Here is a 16,105-nt window from a genome sequence, read left to right as displayed (position 1 = left end):
ACCCTTCCTGAAGGCTGAGTCCTCCTTTCCTTGCCTGCGCCTCCCTGCGTCTGCCGCCCTCCTTTGCTCTCGCATCGTGGATCTCTTCGGGACCCATAGGCGCGATAGGAGCTCCGGGCTCCTCAAGCGCCCCTTCGCCGCTGATCGGGGCTGAACGTGAGCCGGGCAAACTCATCACCCCAGCACCGCAGCAGTTTGGCGCCCAACGCGTGGCGTGAAGACCCCTGCATCTGAGGCAGTCTGCGGATCCTGAACACTGTTCGGAAGACTGCATCTCGGAACAGGAGTCCCGCGACGCGCGGGTTGGATTGCTCTAATCCTTTGGGCGACTCACCGCTCTCCGTGTAGCACGCCCTCGTTTCGGGAGGTGCGGTGCTCCGGAGAGAAGAAGGCGACACCCTCTCAGCGCACCCTAAAGAGGCCGCCTTCGGCGCAGGCAGCTCCCGCTAGCAGCAGCCTTGGTTCGTCCCCCTGACGGGTGAGTCTCTTGGCTGTGTTGTACAGCCCACCACCTGACCTCACGGAAAACCTGGCATAGGCATCCCGGTCCTCTCCTCGGCCAGTGGGAGGGGGAGGTCAGGGTCAGTGGGGACCCCGTTTAGTTTTATTTTAGATTCCTTTTGATTTTCCTGTTGCTAGCGGTAGAGCGAGTGGCTGACCCCTGCGTATTCCATCTGCAAATATGGGTGCTAAACTGTCGGCCACTCAGAAAGGGGTTTTTTACCAAGTTGTGGGTACCCTGGGGGGTGGGAATTATAAGTTTAATAAAAGGGAAGTTAAAAGTTTAGTCCGCTGGCTGACCCATACCTACCCCGATTTAAATGCCGACTCAGTCCGGGATCCCAAATTCCTGAGGCGAGTCCAATCCCGCCTTCAGAGAGAGATCCAAGCTGGCGGCAAATCCTTTCAGAGCCATTTTTGTTTAATATCCCTTTTGATTTCTGCCCTCGCTGCTAAACCCTCTTCCCGGACCCAGCCAGCGGACCCCCAGTTATACCCCAGTTCTCCCCGTCCCCATGCGCCTGCCCTTCGTTCCTCGCGCCCTCCTTCCCGAACCGAGTCCCTGCGGGGAGCAGCCCGCGACAGCCCCGCGCCAGGGAGTCATCCGTCCCTGAGCTCCTCGCGGGCGACTCGGTCCCCGAGCCTCCGAAGGTCTGGCCAACCTCCGGAGGAGACTGTTCCTGCTCCCTCTTTCCGCACCCCCTCGACCCCAGTTGTTAAACCCAAGGTTCGTTTCAGTTCTCCGCGGTCCTCTCGCCAAGATGGCGTCAAATCATCCCAAAATGGAGGGGACCGCGTGTTCAATCCTAAAAAACCCCCTTCTCCTTCCCAGAGTTCCCCCACTCCTTCCCGAGCCCCCCCCCAAATCCCTCCCCTTCCCCCCTCGCGGGTTCCTCCCACGTCCCCTCCCCTTCCCCCTCCCCCTTCTCCCCCCCCCTCCTCCTCCGCCCCCTGCTCCCGAAACTCCTCCCCCTCCTCCCCCGCCTTCACCCCCTGCAACTCCTCCCCCTTCCCCTCCTCTCCCACCACCCCCCGCCTCCGCAACGACGTCATGTGGCCCCTCCCACAAGGGGAGGCACTTTGCTGCAGAACCCTCCCTCCAGTTCCCACGCCGGGACCCTCCCTCCCCCGCTCCCGGTTCCCACGCCCTCCCTTCCGGTTCCCACGCTCTGGGGGCTAGCGGGGGGGGGGTCCCGAGCCGGGGACCGGAGCTGTCTGCAGTCCCATCAGCAGCCCCGGTCGTTTTTCATCCCGCGGGAGATGGGACAGCCCTGGCTCAATGGGTCCCCTTCTCTCACTCGTCCATGAAGGAGCTGTGCAAAGCACAGAAGGAGTTCGGGAGGGACTCCGAATATTTTCGGGGACTCCTTCAGGCCGTCCTGGCGGAGTCGGTCATTACACCTGCCGACCTCCGCCGAGTCTTCCGCTGCCTCCTCAATTCCACCGAGCAAGTGCTCTGGGAGGCAGCGTGGAGAAAGGAGGCCTTGAAGGTGCTCCCGTCCCTATGGGATTCCCCGAACTCCCGGACGAGTGTAGACGGGGATGTCATTTCCATTGACCATATGCTTGGGACGGGGAACTGGAGTGACGGAGCAACCCAAGCCAGAGCCATACCCGTGGAGGTTCTGCAGCAAACCGCCCGGGCGGCTGAGAAAGCTTTCTTGGGGTTGCGAGCGGCCACACCCCAGGTCCCATATGCCAAAGTCCTGCAGGGTGCCGAGGAACCATTCCTCGAGTTTGTGGAGCGGCTCCGAAAGTCCATTAACTATCAGGTTGAAGGAGAACACTTGCAAGCCGAGCTGTTAAAAGAGATGGCATTCCTCAATGCCAACTCGGCTTGCAAAGATGCAATCAACAGCCTCCCTCTGGAGCCAGCTCCCACCCTGCGGGACATGCTTTTGGTGTGTGGGAAAAAGGTATTAGTTCCATCAGGTACCGGACCACCACCTGCCGCAGCCTCCCGCCTGAGAACACCTCTCCGCCCTGCCGCCGCCACCGTCGAGGAGCCCCCATTTACCACCGACGTCTGTCCCACTACCGCGCAGCCGCTGCCACCAACATCAGCCCCGGTGCCCAAGCCTCCAGCCACACCGTGCCATCTGTGTGGGAAGCTGGGGCACTGGATGCCCGCATGTCCCCTCAAACAACAATTTTATGAGTTTAAAAAGTCCGTGCAGGGGACCCACGGGCAAACTGTTCAAAAAAACTAATTAAACAGCGCAGCGGCCCCCTGCGCCAGGACACAAATGCGGAGGCCTGTTCACACCATCCGTCCTGGCGGGAGAAGAGGGAGAACAGTGAGATAATGCCTCCAACTGGACTTGACCTTCATGCCGGACTGACACAAACACCACCTACTAATACTCATGCTCTTTCATCCTCTGTTTCCTCCCGTAGGTTGCAGCTTGCGGAACCATTACATCTCCGTTCCGCCGGTTTCCACCACGTTGCTGTCCTCCCGGAGGGTCTAACAAACTGGGAACGTCAAAGCCACAGTCTCCTCGTCCTAGGCGACACAAAGGCGACCCCACCAGAAGTGAGTATTGTCCCGAGCCTGCTTCCCGCTGGCTCGGAACAAATCTCACTCATGCTGCATTGTGTCCACCCCCCGCTCTTCCTACCGAAGGGGCAAATAATGGCCCAATTCTTTGTCGTGTCACCACCGTATGCTGTTTCCGATTTATCACCTCCGGAATTTCAATCGGCAACCCAGGCTCCAGACATACCCACAGTAGCCTGGGCTCAAACTCTTGGGCATGAAAAGCCCAAACTTATTTGTAAATTAAAAAAGGGGGGAGAGCAAGTCGCACTACGCGGCTTGCTGGACACAGGGGCAGACGTCACGGTTATTCCCTCTCGGGATTGGCCGTCGCGTTGGGAACTGCAAAGCGTCCCTGGCCACATCAGAGGTGTAGGAGGGCTTCAATTGGCGAGGCAATCGAAAGGCATCGTACAAATTACGGGGCCCGACGGACAATTGGCTTCTGTTCGTCCGTTTGTATTAGATTATACGGAACCCCTGTGGGGGAGGGATCTCTTGGCCCAGTGGGGAGCCCGAATTGACCTACCAGTGGCTCCCCAGGTTTTTCGGGCAGCGACCACTGCTGAGCGCCCCACCTGGAAGCTGGATTGGCTTTCGGATGAACCAGTACAGGTGGCGCAGTGGCCGCTAAACAAACAAAAATTAGCGGCGCTCAACGAGCTCGTGCAGGAACAACTACAGAAAGGGCATTTAGTAGAGTCCATGTCGCCTTGGAACTCTCCCATCTTTGTCATTAAAAAGCCCAACAAAGACAAATGGCGACTCCTGCATGACCTCCGTCAAATTAATGCAGTTATTAAAGATATGGGACCCCTCCAACCAGGGATGCCGTCCCCTGCGATGCTCCCTAAAGATTGGAATTTGGCAGTTGTTGACATAAAAGATTGTTTTTTCCAAATTCCCCTACACCCTGATGACGCGCCGCGCTTCGCCTTCACGGTTCCATCCATCAACCGTGAAGCCCCAGGCAAGCGCTACCATTGGACAGTATTGCCACAAGGCTTAAAGTGCAGCCCGGTGATCTGCCAATGGTACGTCGCTTCCCTGCTGACCCCTGTTCGTGCAGCTGTGGAGTCAGCCGTCATCCATCATTATATGGATGACATTTTGATTTGTGCGCCAGACGACGACCTGTTGGCTCATGCGCTTGACCTGACAACCACTGCGTTGGTTGCTGCAGGGTTTGAGCTGGCGCAGGAAAAGATTCAAAGGATGCCACCCTGGCGGTACCTTGGCCTTGAAATTACCAAGCGGACCATTGTTCCGCAAAAATTGGCAATAAAAAGCAATATCCGAAGCCTAGCAGATGCCCACCAACTGTGTGGTTCTTTAAATTGGGTGAGACCTTGGTTGGGTATTCCCACGGAAGACCTAACCCCTCTCTTCAATTTGTTGAAGGGGGGAGAGGAGCTGAGTTCTCCCAGGACCCTCACCCCGGAGGCCAAAACCGCTCTGGAGAAAATTCAGAGTTTAATCTCGGCCAGGCAGGCCCACCGGTACCAACCGGGCCTGCCATTCCGTTTTATTGTTCTGGGGAAACTGCCACACCTTCACGGCATGCTCTTCCAGTGGGACGGAGTCATCGGGAAGAGCAAGGACCGCGGGGCGAAGGACCCTCTCTTGATCATAGAGTGGGTATTCCTGAGCCACCACAGGTCCAAGAGAATGACATCGCCACTGGAGCTGGTGGCTGACCTGATCCGGAAAGCGAGATCACGGATCAGGGAGCTGGCAGGTGAGGACTTGACGTGCATTCATCTTCCCATTAAATTTGGCACGGGCCACCTCAAATTAACAATGTTTGAGAACGTCCTTCAGACGAACGAACTTTTACAACTAGCTTTGGACAGCTACACGGGCCAAATTACGATAGATCGGCCGGCCCATAAATTGTTTAATCAAGAATTTATTTTTACCATCAAGTCAGTACAGAGCAAGAGACCCCTCGATGCCCTGACCGTTTTCACTGACGCATCTGGAGCATCCCACAAGTCAGTGATGACTTGGCGGGATCCTCAAACTCAGCGGTGGGAGGCAGACATCACTGTGGTGGAAGGATCGCCACAAGTGGCTGAGTTAGATGCAGTCGTCCGGGCTTTTGAGAGGTTCTCTGAGCCATTCAATTTGGTAACTGATTCGGCATATGTAGCCGGTGTAGTGTCCAGAGCGGAGGGAGCAATCCTCCAGGACGTCTCGAATGTTCGTCTTTTCGAGCTACTCTCCAAAATTGTAAATTTAGTCTCCCACCGAGAGCAGCCCTTCTACGTAATGCACGTAAGGTCGCACACCGACTTGCCGGGGTTCATTGCGGAGGGCAACAGGCGCGCTGATGCCCTTGCCGCTCCTGTTCAGGTGGCCCCGCTCCCTGATCGCTTCGGTCAGGCCAAACTAAGCCACCAGCTGTTCCACCAAAACGCGCCTGGCCTTGTTCGCCAGTTCAATCTGACGCGCGAACAGGCCAAAGCTATCGTGGCGACATGTCCCCAGTGCCAGTCCCACCAGCTTCCATCATTGGGCCTGGGGACAAATCCTAGAGGACTGTCGAGCTGTGAAGTGTGGCAAACAGATGTCACCCATGTTCCCTCCTTTGGCCGGTTGAGCTTTGTTCATGTCTCGATAGACACTTTCTCCGGCGCGGTATTCGCCTCCGCCCACACGGGGGAAAGAGCAGCGGATGTCGAAAAACACCTACTTCAGGCATTTGCTGTTCTGGGCATCCCTAGGCTGCTCAAAACTGATAATGGGCCTGCGTACAAGTCCAGGGAACTGCGCCAGTTCCTGCAGCAATGGGGAATAGAACATCGAACAGGCATCCCCTATTCCCCGACAGGCCAAGCCATGGTAGAGAGGGCTCACCAAAGCCTTAAGAAAACTTTAGAACACCAGAAATCCACCACAAAGGTAGAGCCCCCTCACATCAGACTCTCAAAGGCGATGTTCACTTTGAATTTTTTGAACTGTTCCTTTGAGAGCCTGAACCCGCCCATGGTTAGACACTTCGGGAGCCACAACGCGCTGCAACCTACAGCCAAACCTCCGGTCCTCATTAAGGACCCGGAGACTTGGCAGACCCAAGGACCCTTTGACTTGGTGACCTGGGGGAGAGGGTACGCTTGCGTCCTCACTCCTTCTGGTCCCAAGTGGGTGCCCTCAAAGTGGGTTCGGCCTTTTGTGCCCAGGGAAGCGAAACACCGGGCGAAAGAGCAACAAGTCCGTGTCGCCAGTTGGAGGCGCCGAAGAAAGCCCCCTGACCCCCTTCTTCCGCCTATCTGTTTTTTATTCAGTGATGAGCCAGAACCATTCGAATATTTAGTTCACGTTTCTTAAAACCCAGTTCTCCTTCCCTGATACTGCCTCTTTTTAGTTTTTCAGGTATGGCACGGCCCCAGACACACCTAGTTGCCACCTACCTCCTTTGGGCCACGCTCACCACCAGCTGCTCTGCATGGACTCTCCCCCAGCCGAAACCTAATGTTTGGCGGACCCTCGCGGAAGCCCTGGGGCAAGATCACCTTTGCCTGAACACGGCGGCAGCAGAAGACCCGATGGCGTCTTGCCTCGTGGGGATCCCGCTCCCCCCTTCCCAGCTTCCCTCCCCTTTCAATTATATTTACTCCTTCAGAACTACCCCGAAATCCCCCACTGCTTTTTGGAACGCCTGGAGAGACCACCTCCGCTTACAACCTACTCTTGAGGTGAACCCTCCAGAGCTCCATTTGCTCGGCTCTGCACTTGCCCCAGTTTGCCTCATTTTTCGATATATCCCCAGCCCCGGTAATCCTCTATATTTTAGAGAAGCCCCGGGTTCCCAACACCCCCCCTCTGCCTCACTCCGGTATTCACGCTCTCTGACCCTGTTGAACCCCTTCAATGCCTCCTATCTCCCGAACCAATGGTGCAAACGCATTGAAAAAATCCCTCTAGCCACCTCCCCGAATGACAAAGCAGTGACCCTTCCCCATGGTTTGTTCTTAATTTGCGGAAACCGAGCTTGGGCGGGAATCCCATCTAATCCTATCGGGGGACCATGTGCATTAGGCCGGCTGTCCCTGTTTACACCCAACCTGACCCATATTATTGATTGGCAAAATAAAAGCGCAAGCCTCAACTCGACCTTCAATTCGGTACGTACCAAAAGAGATCTAAAGAATCTAGATGAAGGCTGCGACTCTGTGATTGAACATTGGGACCGTACAAAAGCGACTGCCCTCACAGTTTTACTCCCTTGGGTAGCGATCGCTAAGTCACTAGGCGAATTGGGCCGCCTAGAGTGTTGGGTTGTAAAACAGGCCAATCTTACGTCAGCCGCCCTAACGGACCTCCTTTATGATGAGAAAGTCACGAGGCAAGCCACGCTCCAAAACAGAGCCGCCATCGATTTCCTCCTCCTGTTACACCAGCACAAGTGCGAGGAGTTTGAAGGTCTCTGCTGCCTCAACCTCTCATCCAGGGCTGAAGACGCGAGAGTCTCCATTGAGCGCATGCAAAATCATCTTGAAAATATTAAAGCGCAAACCACCGACTGGCTGGGGGACATGTTCCGCGGGTGGGGGTTTTCAAACTGGGTAGTGGCCATCCTGAAGCCAATCGTTTATTTATGTTTTTCCCTTATACTTGTGTTACTCGCTGCCTCAATACTATGGAAAATACTGAAAAACTTTATTAACCGAGCCCTCTCCTCTCCGGAAGTCCTCCGACTCCAAGCACCCCCTAACTCACCAGAAGAAAACTCTTGGGAGGACCCTGACGAAGGAGACAGCATGGAGCCTGTAGACCAAGAACTGCCCTATGAGGACAGCGAATTCGAACCTTGAGAACATAAACTCAGATACTTATAATAAGTTAGTCCCCCCGTCCCCCCTTTCCTTTTTTTGTTGTTTGCGAAAGGGGGAGATGTGGTGGTGTGTGATGTAACGTTGTTTGATTTGGTCTGGTTCATCCTGAATAGTTTCCCCCTCTTTCCCTGGAAATCCCCAATTTCTTATCGTTATTTGTCTATCATGTTTCCCCTCCCCTATCCATCAGATGTGTCTTGTTGTCCCCACCCCTGGCCTTTGTCCATCACTTGGCAGCCCTGCCTTTCCTTCTAGAACCTTCTCCCCAGGGTGTCAAGTGATTGGACAAGGGCAGGGACCCCTCCCCAGTTTTTTGCTGATTTGTTAGCCTCATACGTTCATCAAACTATGTATCAGTTTTTTCATATCCTCATTTGCTGTCGTGTTGCCCCTCCCTGGCCCTCCCCCTTCCCTTATAAGCTGTTACTTGCCCTCAGTTCGGTGCTCAGTCCTTCTCCCTCCACCCTGCTTTTTCTCCCCCTTCGACCTTCCTCCAATAAACCTGCCAACCCTTCCTGAAGGCTGAGTCCTCCTTTCCTTGCCTGCGCCTCCCTGCGTCTGCCGCCCTCCTTTGCTCTCGCATCGTGGATCTCTTCGGGACCCATAGGCGCGATAGGAGCTCCGGGCTCCTCAAGCGCCCCTTCGCCGCTGATCGGGGCTGAACGTGAGCCGGGCAAACTCATCACCCCAGCACCGCAGCAACACTGCTTACTAAGACTATCTCTGCAGAAACCTATACAATAACATAAATATATGGAAATTCATGTCAAAGGAAAGGAAAAAAAACAAAGTCCTATGATTTCCTGTTACACGCCTCAAATCTCTCTGCTCTTTCTCTTAGAACAAAAATACCAAAGTTGCCTGGACTCTGCTATGAAAAAAAATATCAGTGATAGAGTGCTCATATAAATCAATGTGGGTGTCTCAAGTTGAAAGCAAAAATCAGACCAGCAGTAAGAAAAGCAATATGAAAAAAAATCTGCATTTTTGCTTAACTTGGTTAAGATGAATGCTGTAAAGCCAATACACTATCCAGGAATAACCTGAATTGTTCACACTGACAAGATTACATTGTCCAGCTATGAACAGCAGGGCCATGTCTTGCCTTGGTGACCACTTGCTACCAGTCATAACACAGGTGATTTATCACGTCCGGTTGCACCTTCTACCAGCCAGCAATCCAAGACAGACAGTGAACAGCTCTTATTTCAGTTTATTTGTTTTCACCTCAATTTATTAAAGCTTTGAAACTGTATGATTATATTAAATGTGAGTGCCAATAATAGGAAATACAGAAAACAACATCAGGACCTGGAATGTGCATGAATCCAACATGCTGGACAAAGATTTCTACAGTTTCAGATCCAAACTAAACATTTCAACATTCCTCGTAGTTTAGGTTTTCCATCAACTGCAATTGAATAATTTCAGAGCCTCCTATGAAATGGGCTGTGGCCATCTGGAAGCCCCAAGAGCATCACTATCATATGATGTACAACAGCAGCTAAGGTGAACACAGACAAATGACAGCCAGACCAAAATTTCACAGCCTCTTGGTGGAGAATCAAAACATGTTTTTCTCCTCAGATTGCCAGGACTTTGCAGTAGCCATCTCTTCCACAAGAGACTGCCGAGAACCTTCTGCCTTCACTGGTTTTCACTGCAATGTTTATTGTTATATAAACTTTCTACATGAGTGTACAGACCAGCTTTGATGGCAATGGCCTCTGGTCCAAACTTTAATTTTCTCCATACTCACATGTCTTGGTTTTGAAAGACAGGTGTCTGCTAAGGAAGGCAGGAGCCTCCCCTGAAATGGAAAATGTAACCCCCCCTCCCTCTGAATTGCTATGAATTTTAAATTAAGGGGCTTTCAGGCAAAAAATATGGGAGCAGGAATAACAGTTCTTAACTAGGGAAAAAAATAAAAAGATAAAATAAACAATACAGCAAAGTAAAACAACACTGACAGAGTCAGAACAAAACCTGACACCCTGTTGGTCCAATTGGAATTGTGGCTGCAGTGCTCCTGCAGTGTCAGGTGTGGTTCTGTTGGAGCAGGGATCCTGTACAAAGGTGTAGTCTTCCTCTGAATATCCAGTGAAAGAGGCAGCTCTTCTTCTGGGAAAATTCAGTGGAGAAAGCCTTGCTGGTGTTCCAGAATCTCAAGCTATATCTGGGCAGGATATTTGGCTCTTCCCTCTAGATGGAGCATCTCACAATGGGATGCTCTATTTCTTATCAGTAATGCAGTGACATTCAATAGCCTGTTATCAGCAGATGTCTCCCTGGAGGGAGGAGTGGCTGTGGAAGAGATAAGGAAAACTGCCCACTTAACAGAAGACAACTGCCATACAGATGGCGAATAGAATACAATTTGCTTGACAATCCAGGACATCACTTTAATTTTTTCCATATTCATAATTTTCTCCTTACTCTTTTGAGCAAAGAACAGCACAAAGTCTAGACAATTCACTTGAATAGAAATATGGCATTCAAGAAATATGGCATTTGTCTAACTTCCTCTAGTGACTTCCAGGTGAGCCCTCAGTTCCATGATCTGTAGCATTCTTTGATCAGCCTGCTACAGGATATTCAAGGTGAATATCCTTGTGAGATCTCCAGATGAAGATACACTCCTGTCCATAAATAATCTTATTGCAGCAGAGACTTGTGTCACAGTTAGGCTGTGGTCCCTGCTCAGCTGGTGGGTGACAAAAATTCTCTGCTCCTTTCCCCATTCCCTCTGTCTGGCATATCTTTCCACAGGGGCTCCAAATGCATGTTTGGCTGACTGAAAGCTGATGAGTGAAGAATGGCCAGAATATTCAGGAAATTACACCTTCCAGACAGGATACTTCCTCACATCATCTTTGTTTCTTTCCTTTAGTTAAATCTGCAGCTTAGGCTATCTGCTCTGTTGACAGGGAAATAATATTCAGGAGGGTACCTGTGTATTGCTCATTTTCACACTGAGCATAAATGCCTTACCTGGTAAACCAAATAACTCACTTAATATGAAATAATATAGCTGATAAAGAGGATCCAAGGGGATGCTGAAAAACAGAATTGGTGAAATATTCTGGCTACTGTAGTAGAAATAATGTACAAGTTTTTGATTAAAGTGTAATTTATTGTCTTCAATGATGTGGGGAAGGGGATGCTAAATTAGTTCCTGGGATGAGAAATCAGCTGCCAACAACATTGTGCTCTCTACACAGAAACAAACCAGCCCATGCTATAATGCCTCTTTCTGCTCAGGCAGCATTTGGGGGGTGGGTTCTAGGGGGCTGGATTTGTCATGCAGTCAGAAATGCTTTCATAAAGTGTACTCTCAGTCAGAGGCCACCTCAGGTATGGGTTCCACCATCCTCCACAGCACGTGTCTTGTGAGACAGAAACTAGGGTCAGCCTAAAGGTAAGAGGATACGTACTGCATTTGTTAGGAACTTCATTAAAGCAAATCCATTAAACCATCAGCCTCCCTGGGGTGTTACCCCTCTGCACAGCAAGAAAGAACAGGATCGATTGGGAGGTGTTTTACACCCACTTTGCACTGGTGAAAATCAATAGACATCACTGACTGAAGCTGCTTCACCAGCACTCTGCAAGCCACTACAGCTGCTTGTGCTTAGCTGCAGCAGCTTTGTGCTGCCAAAACAGCAAAAGCCTGCCAGAGGATATTCAAGAATGACTGTGATCTAAGCCATAATGACTTTACACTTCTTCTTCAGTTCAGTTCTTATTTAAAGGAATAAAACTTTCCCCGGTGTTATATTTAGGTGTGGCCTGCTGGCTGCCCTCTGCCAGGGGTCTCCAGGCTTAGAGTGACTGGACCACAGAATTGGGCAGGGGGTGTTTTGTGCCTCCCTGTCGCATGTTGGTGCCCATGCCACAATCACTACTGCTGGATCTGCCCATCTTCCACCACATTCATGTCCTATCTTAGTATAAGTGGATATGCCCAGGGTTATTTTCACCTGCCTGCCTTAACTCAGCAGCATTGGGCCGTCCCAATGGAGGCCTGGAGCATCTGAGACTTCCCCACAGATCTAGCAAACACAGCACAAGATCCATGAGAGGGGTTCATCCCTCTGCAGGGATAGCTAGAGGCCTGGTGCTACCCTACAGATCCTCAGATGACACTAAACACACAGTGCTAAAGTAACCCTCACTCTCTTGCTGCAAGTAGCAAATATTTTTATTGAAAGCCTGTGAGGATTTTCTGAAAGCACACGTTGTTCTGGGGCTATGTTACAGAAAGAAATCAAAGGTCAAAAGAATTCATCACACACAGACAGGAGAAAATGCACAATGGTTCATGGGGAGTTTGCCCAGAACCACAGGCCATCTTCTTTACAAAATTCAGAAGAGCATTCCTACCTGAGAACAATTTCAACTGTATCACCAGTGAAGCAGCTCCAAGGACTGTTTTCTTCCCAACCCTCTAGTGTGTAGCTTAGGCCCAAGCCAGCTCCAGGGTTACAACATGATCCTGTTAAAAAGCTGATGGAAAGCCAGGCAATTTAAATACAACTGCAGGAGCTGCTGGGTCACTGAGGTCTGCACCGCTGTCCAGCAGACCTTGCAATGAAGCCACAATGTGATGAGGGCATGACATGAAATCAAGTTGTCATTTTTCAGAATGATGGAAATCCTCTATTCATTTGTGGATGGTGAAAAGACTTCAACACAAATGCTACCACTGAGCACCAGCAAGAAATCTGCACTCAGAGCAGCAAAAAGGCAGTCTTTACAAAGGAAGTCAGGAGCTGCATAGCTGCTCTTAAAAAATGTTTTCTCTATCCATCAAAGTTCCCTCTGCTGTCAAAGAAGATAGACAGCAGGGAAAATACAGTGGTAAATTACATCCTGAGAATCTCACAGCATAAACTTCCCTTTGATTTTTGTGTATTAAACTATGACTACACAGCTATCTTTTTTTTTTTTTTCGTGTCTTTGCAGCAGAAAATACAATACAGGAAAGTAATTTCTTTTCCCTAAAAATACAGACTTAGGAAGAGCACATTTTAGCATGAGGCTATTATCTGTTTAAGTTTGCATTTCTTTGTTCCTTCTGTGCTGTTTTATTACCTCCTTCTATCAGCTATATTCAATGGTTTCTTAAATTCTGCCGCCAGCCACAAGGAATGTAAGCAAGTATAGTTGATGTAAAATGACATCCATGCCTTCATTCACTGAGCGGTGATTGTCTGCTGAGTACTAGCAAGGAAAGCCTTTCTCTTTTTTTTCTCTGCAGTACAAATCTCAAGGCAGCTGAGGTTACACAACCAGTTCATACTTAGTTTAAAATTTACATGCCATCTGCAGCACTCATCATTAAATGAGATGGCCACAAACAGGAAAACTCACAACAACAATAAATAATCAGGACTCAAATAAGCACTCTAGTTTGAGGCAAGAATCTACATTGATCAAAATGCTCAAATTGGTGCCAGCTCAATGAATGGGACAATCACATCACAAACCACTTGTCTGGGGCACACGGCCCATTTTCCAAAGTCATGGATACGTTTTCTGGCTCAGGAAATTCCTGACCTGCAAATCATTACAGAGTAGAAGAAGCATCATTAGATGCTTGCCCTTTTCTTTACTCTTCCTGAGGCATCTGCCTTAGCATCATTGCCAGAGAACAGATGTGGAGGTAGGAGGGCTTCTGACCTGACCCGCTGTATATGAGGATTGCTGTGATCTCGGGCACAAATCCATGGGGCTGGGAGCAGGGTATGGATGTGCTATGGAAAGCAAGAGGCAGAGGGCAGTTCAATAGATGTCCTCCCCTTCCCTCACAGAATCCTTTGTGTCCAAATTACTGTGCATTACTTCATTTACTTACATTCCTACTCATGCAGGAAGAAATATGTTGGGAACACTTGTTACTGAAAAAAAAAAAAAAAAAAAGGCAAATCAAAGAACTTAAGATTCTGCATTTAAATCTGGATATGACCAAGTCAGAGGCTGCCCTGGTATTGTTCACAGAATAAAGCACTCCCTAAAATGTCTAAATGCACTACAGAAGTCAGCCATGAGTGATACTATTGAAAAGAAATGCTAGACTCACAGAAATTGGAGCCTTCGAGAGCGTATAAACCCACACACATCTATATGATCACACACATGATGAAAATTACAGGACAAGTGGCATTTATTTGTTTGCATAGTGAAGACCAGGCAATGTGAGTCTCCTAAGATTTCCAGCAAAGTATGTTGATTGCCTTTAGGATTTAGATTTGCAGAGGGTTTTATGATTGCATTTCAAGGCACATTATATGCTCTAGAGAGGCACTATAATTTTTTTTCTAAATTGTTTTTTTAAGGCCCCAGGAGGATTCCTAGATTTTTGAAATTAGAGATGGAAAGATTTATCTTTCCCTGTGATGAATCCCCCACCAGAACAGGACTCGCTTCTAAAGTGTACTGCCAAGGACTTGGCTAGTCTAGAATGAAAAAATTTGTATCTGGAGGTAACTCTAAAATTTTAAGGGTCTCACATTATAGACCAATCATCAACATGACTGGTCCTGTCATCAGCTTTTGCTTATTAATCCTTTTTTTTTAAACTCTCGTCCTTCCCCATTATTCTAGTAAAATTGCTGAACTTCAGAAATATATGTAGAGGAAGCCACTATGGTAAAGCTGGACAGACTTATACTCAGTGGTACCTTATTTTCTAAATAAATTCCTATTGAGGTCATTAGGGATCTCTGTAGAATAAAATCAGCAGGCTTTGTCCCTCAGAGCTCTCATGCAAGAGGAATAAATCAGAAAGCAATGAAGCAGAATCTCTTCTTGTACCATTGTCTGCTTTTTTTCTTGTTATTACTTTCTTTGAAATCTCTCACGCTTGATTAAAGGAATTTCTCCTCAGTTTTCTCTTCTGGTTTTATTAAACTTTTAGATAAAAAGCTTTCGCATGGCAGGAAGAAGAGCAACAATTTGCCAACTCAAGTTACATTTACCATCTGGTACACGAGAACTTAGCAGACTGCCTGTTCCATCAATGCAATAATATTGTGTTACTTTAAATGACCCCATGCTCTGATTCGAAGGTAAGAAAGTTGGACTCAAGATGACTGATAGGAACATTCACCTCCTGTAATAACCTGCATTTCCTCAGCTGCTGTCACCAATTACCACAGCACTGATCACAGACTGATAACAAAAGATTGTTAAAATTTCAGAAAAACAGATTTCTCTGCTTTTTCCTTTATGTGCTTGCTTTATTTGGGTGTAGATGGTTGCAGTGCTAGATGCAGACAAGCTGTTCAGAGTGAGACCACACAGTCCCATTTCCCCAGAGAAAGGAGAGCAGACCAGGGCCCTGGCCACATCACTAAAGCCAAAATTTCCAAAAGAATCAGTATTTTTGAGGGACAAGTGTTAGACACCCTAAGTAAGTCTTATTTCCCAAAGGAAATTATTCAACAGACTGCAAGAAATGACAGTGGGGTTTTTGAAACCTGGCTGGTCAATGATTGCCTCTGACATTAAACCTCCACAGCTGTGCAGCAAGTGAAATAAAGCATAGATTTCCTTGGAAGAGCACTACAGTCTGAAAACCTTAGAACAAAATGAAAGGAGCACAGCTTCTCACTGTCTTGATGTCCAGCTGGGGATTTAATCAGCAGTGGCAAGGAGGAAAACTCAGTGATAACACACATAATTTCTGTACCTGGCACTCTTTCCTGCCCATGTACCACTGCTTTTGACTCCATTGGTTCATTCTTACTGGAAGCCACGGCTTTCTCCTCTCCCAGCTCCACACTTACTCATCAGCTTTTGCTGCAGTTAACAAGGATTGTATTGCACACTGTGGTGTATTCAAAAATCAGCTTCTAATTTCAGGGACAATGATGAAAAATTGAACATGGAGGAACTGTTACTTTCATGCATAAAATCTGTGCCTACTATATGAGCTACTATTGTATCACCTGGCACCAACTGATAACATGGACAGCCCCCAGGCACTGACTACCGATTCCCCACAGTCAGTAGGAGCCCAAATAATGAAAACACAGTATTTGGGGCTCAGGCAGAAAGAGAATAACAACAGTGTTCCCTACAAAGACTTGGATTTGCTGGAGTTGTACTCTGAAGTGTCATCCTTTAATAGATAGAGGAAACATGGGAATAATCAGACAATCATAATTTTTGGAGGCTAAAAAAAGCCTGTTAAGCCTTACCCCTTGCCAGGACATATAACAAG

The 16,105-nt window shown here is 48.9% G+C and overlaps 1 protein-coding gene across 1 annotated transcript; it reads left to right on the top strand.

Annotated features, from left to right (window-relative positions):
- The first annotated feature begins 273 nt into the window (after window positions 1–273).
- Window positions 274–7,857, top strand: LOC129046621 (uncharacterized). The gene is made up of 2 exons (XM_054514162.1): window positions 274–478; window positions 6,408–7,857. Exon 2 carries the CDS (start codon window positions 6,418–6,420, stop codon window positions 7,855–7,857), a length of 1,440 nt encoding a protein of 479 aa, XP_054370137.1. The 5' UTR covers window positions 274–478; window positions 6,408–6,417.
- The last annotated feature ends 8,248 nt before the right edge of the window (window positions 7,858–16,105 follow it).

The sequence above is a fragment of the Molothrus ater genome, chromosome 3 (assembly GCF_012460135.2).
Source record: "Molothrus ater isolate BHLD 08-10-18 breed brown headed cowbird chromosome 3, BPBGC_Mater_1.1, whole genome shotgun sequence".
NCBI classification, from domain to species: Eukaryota; Metazoa; Chordata; class Aves; order Passeriformes; family Icteridae; genus Molothrus; species Molothrus ater.
Note: the sequence above shows the minus strand (reverse complement) of the source record. Positions and strands in the feature narration are given on the sequence as shown.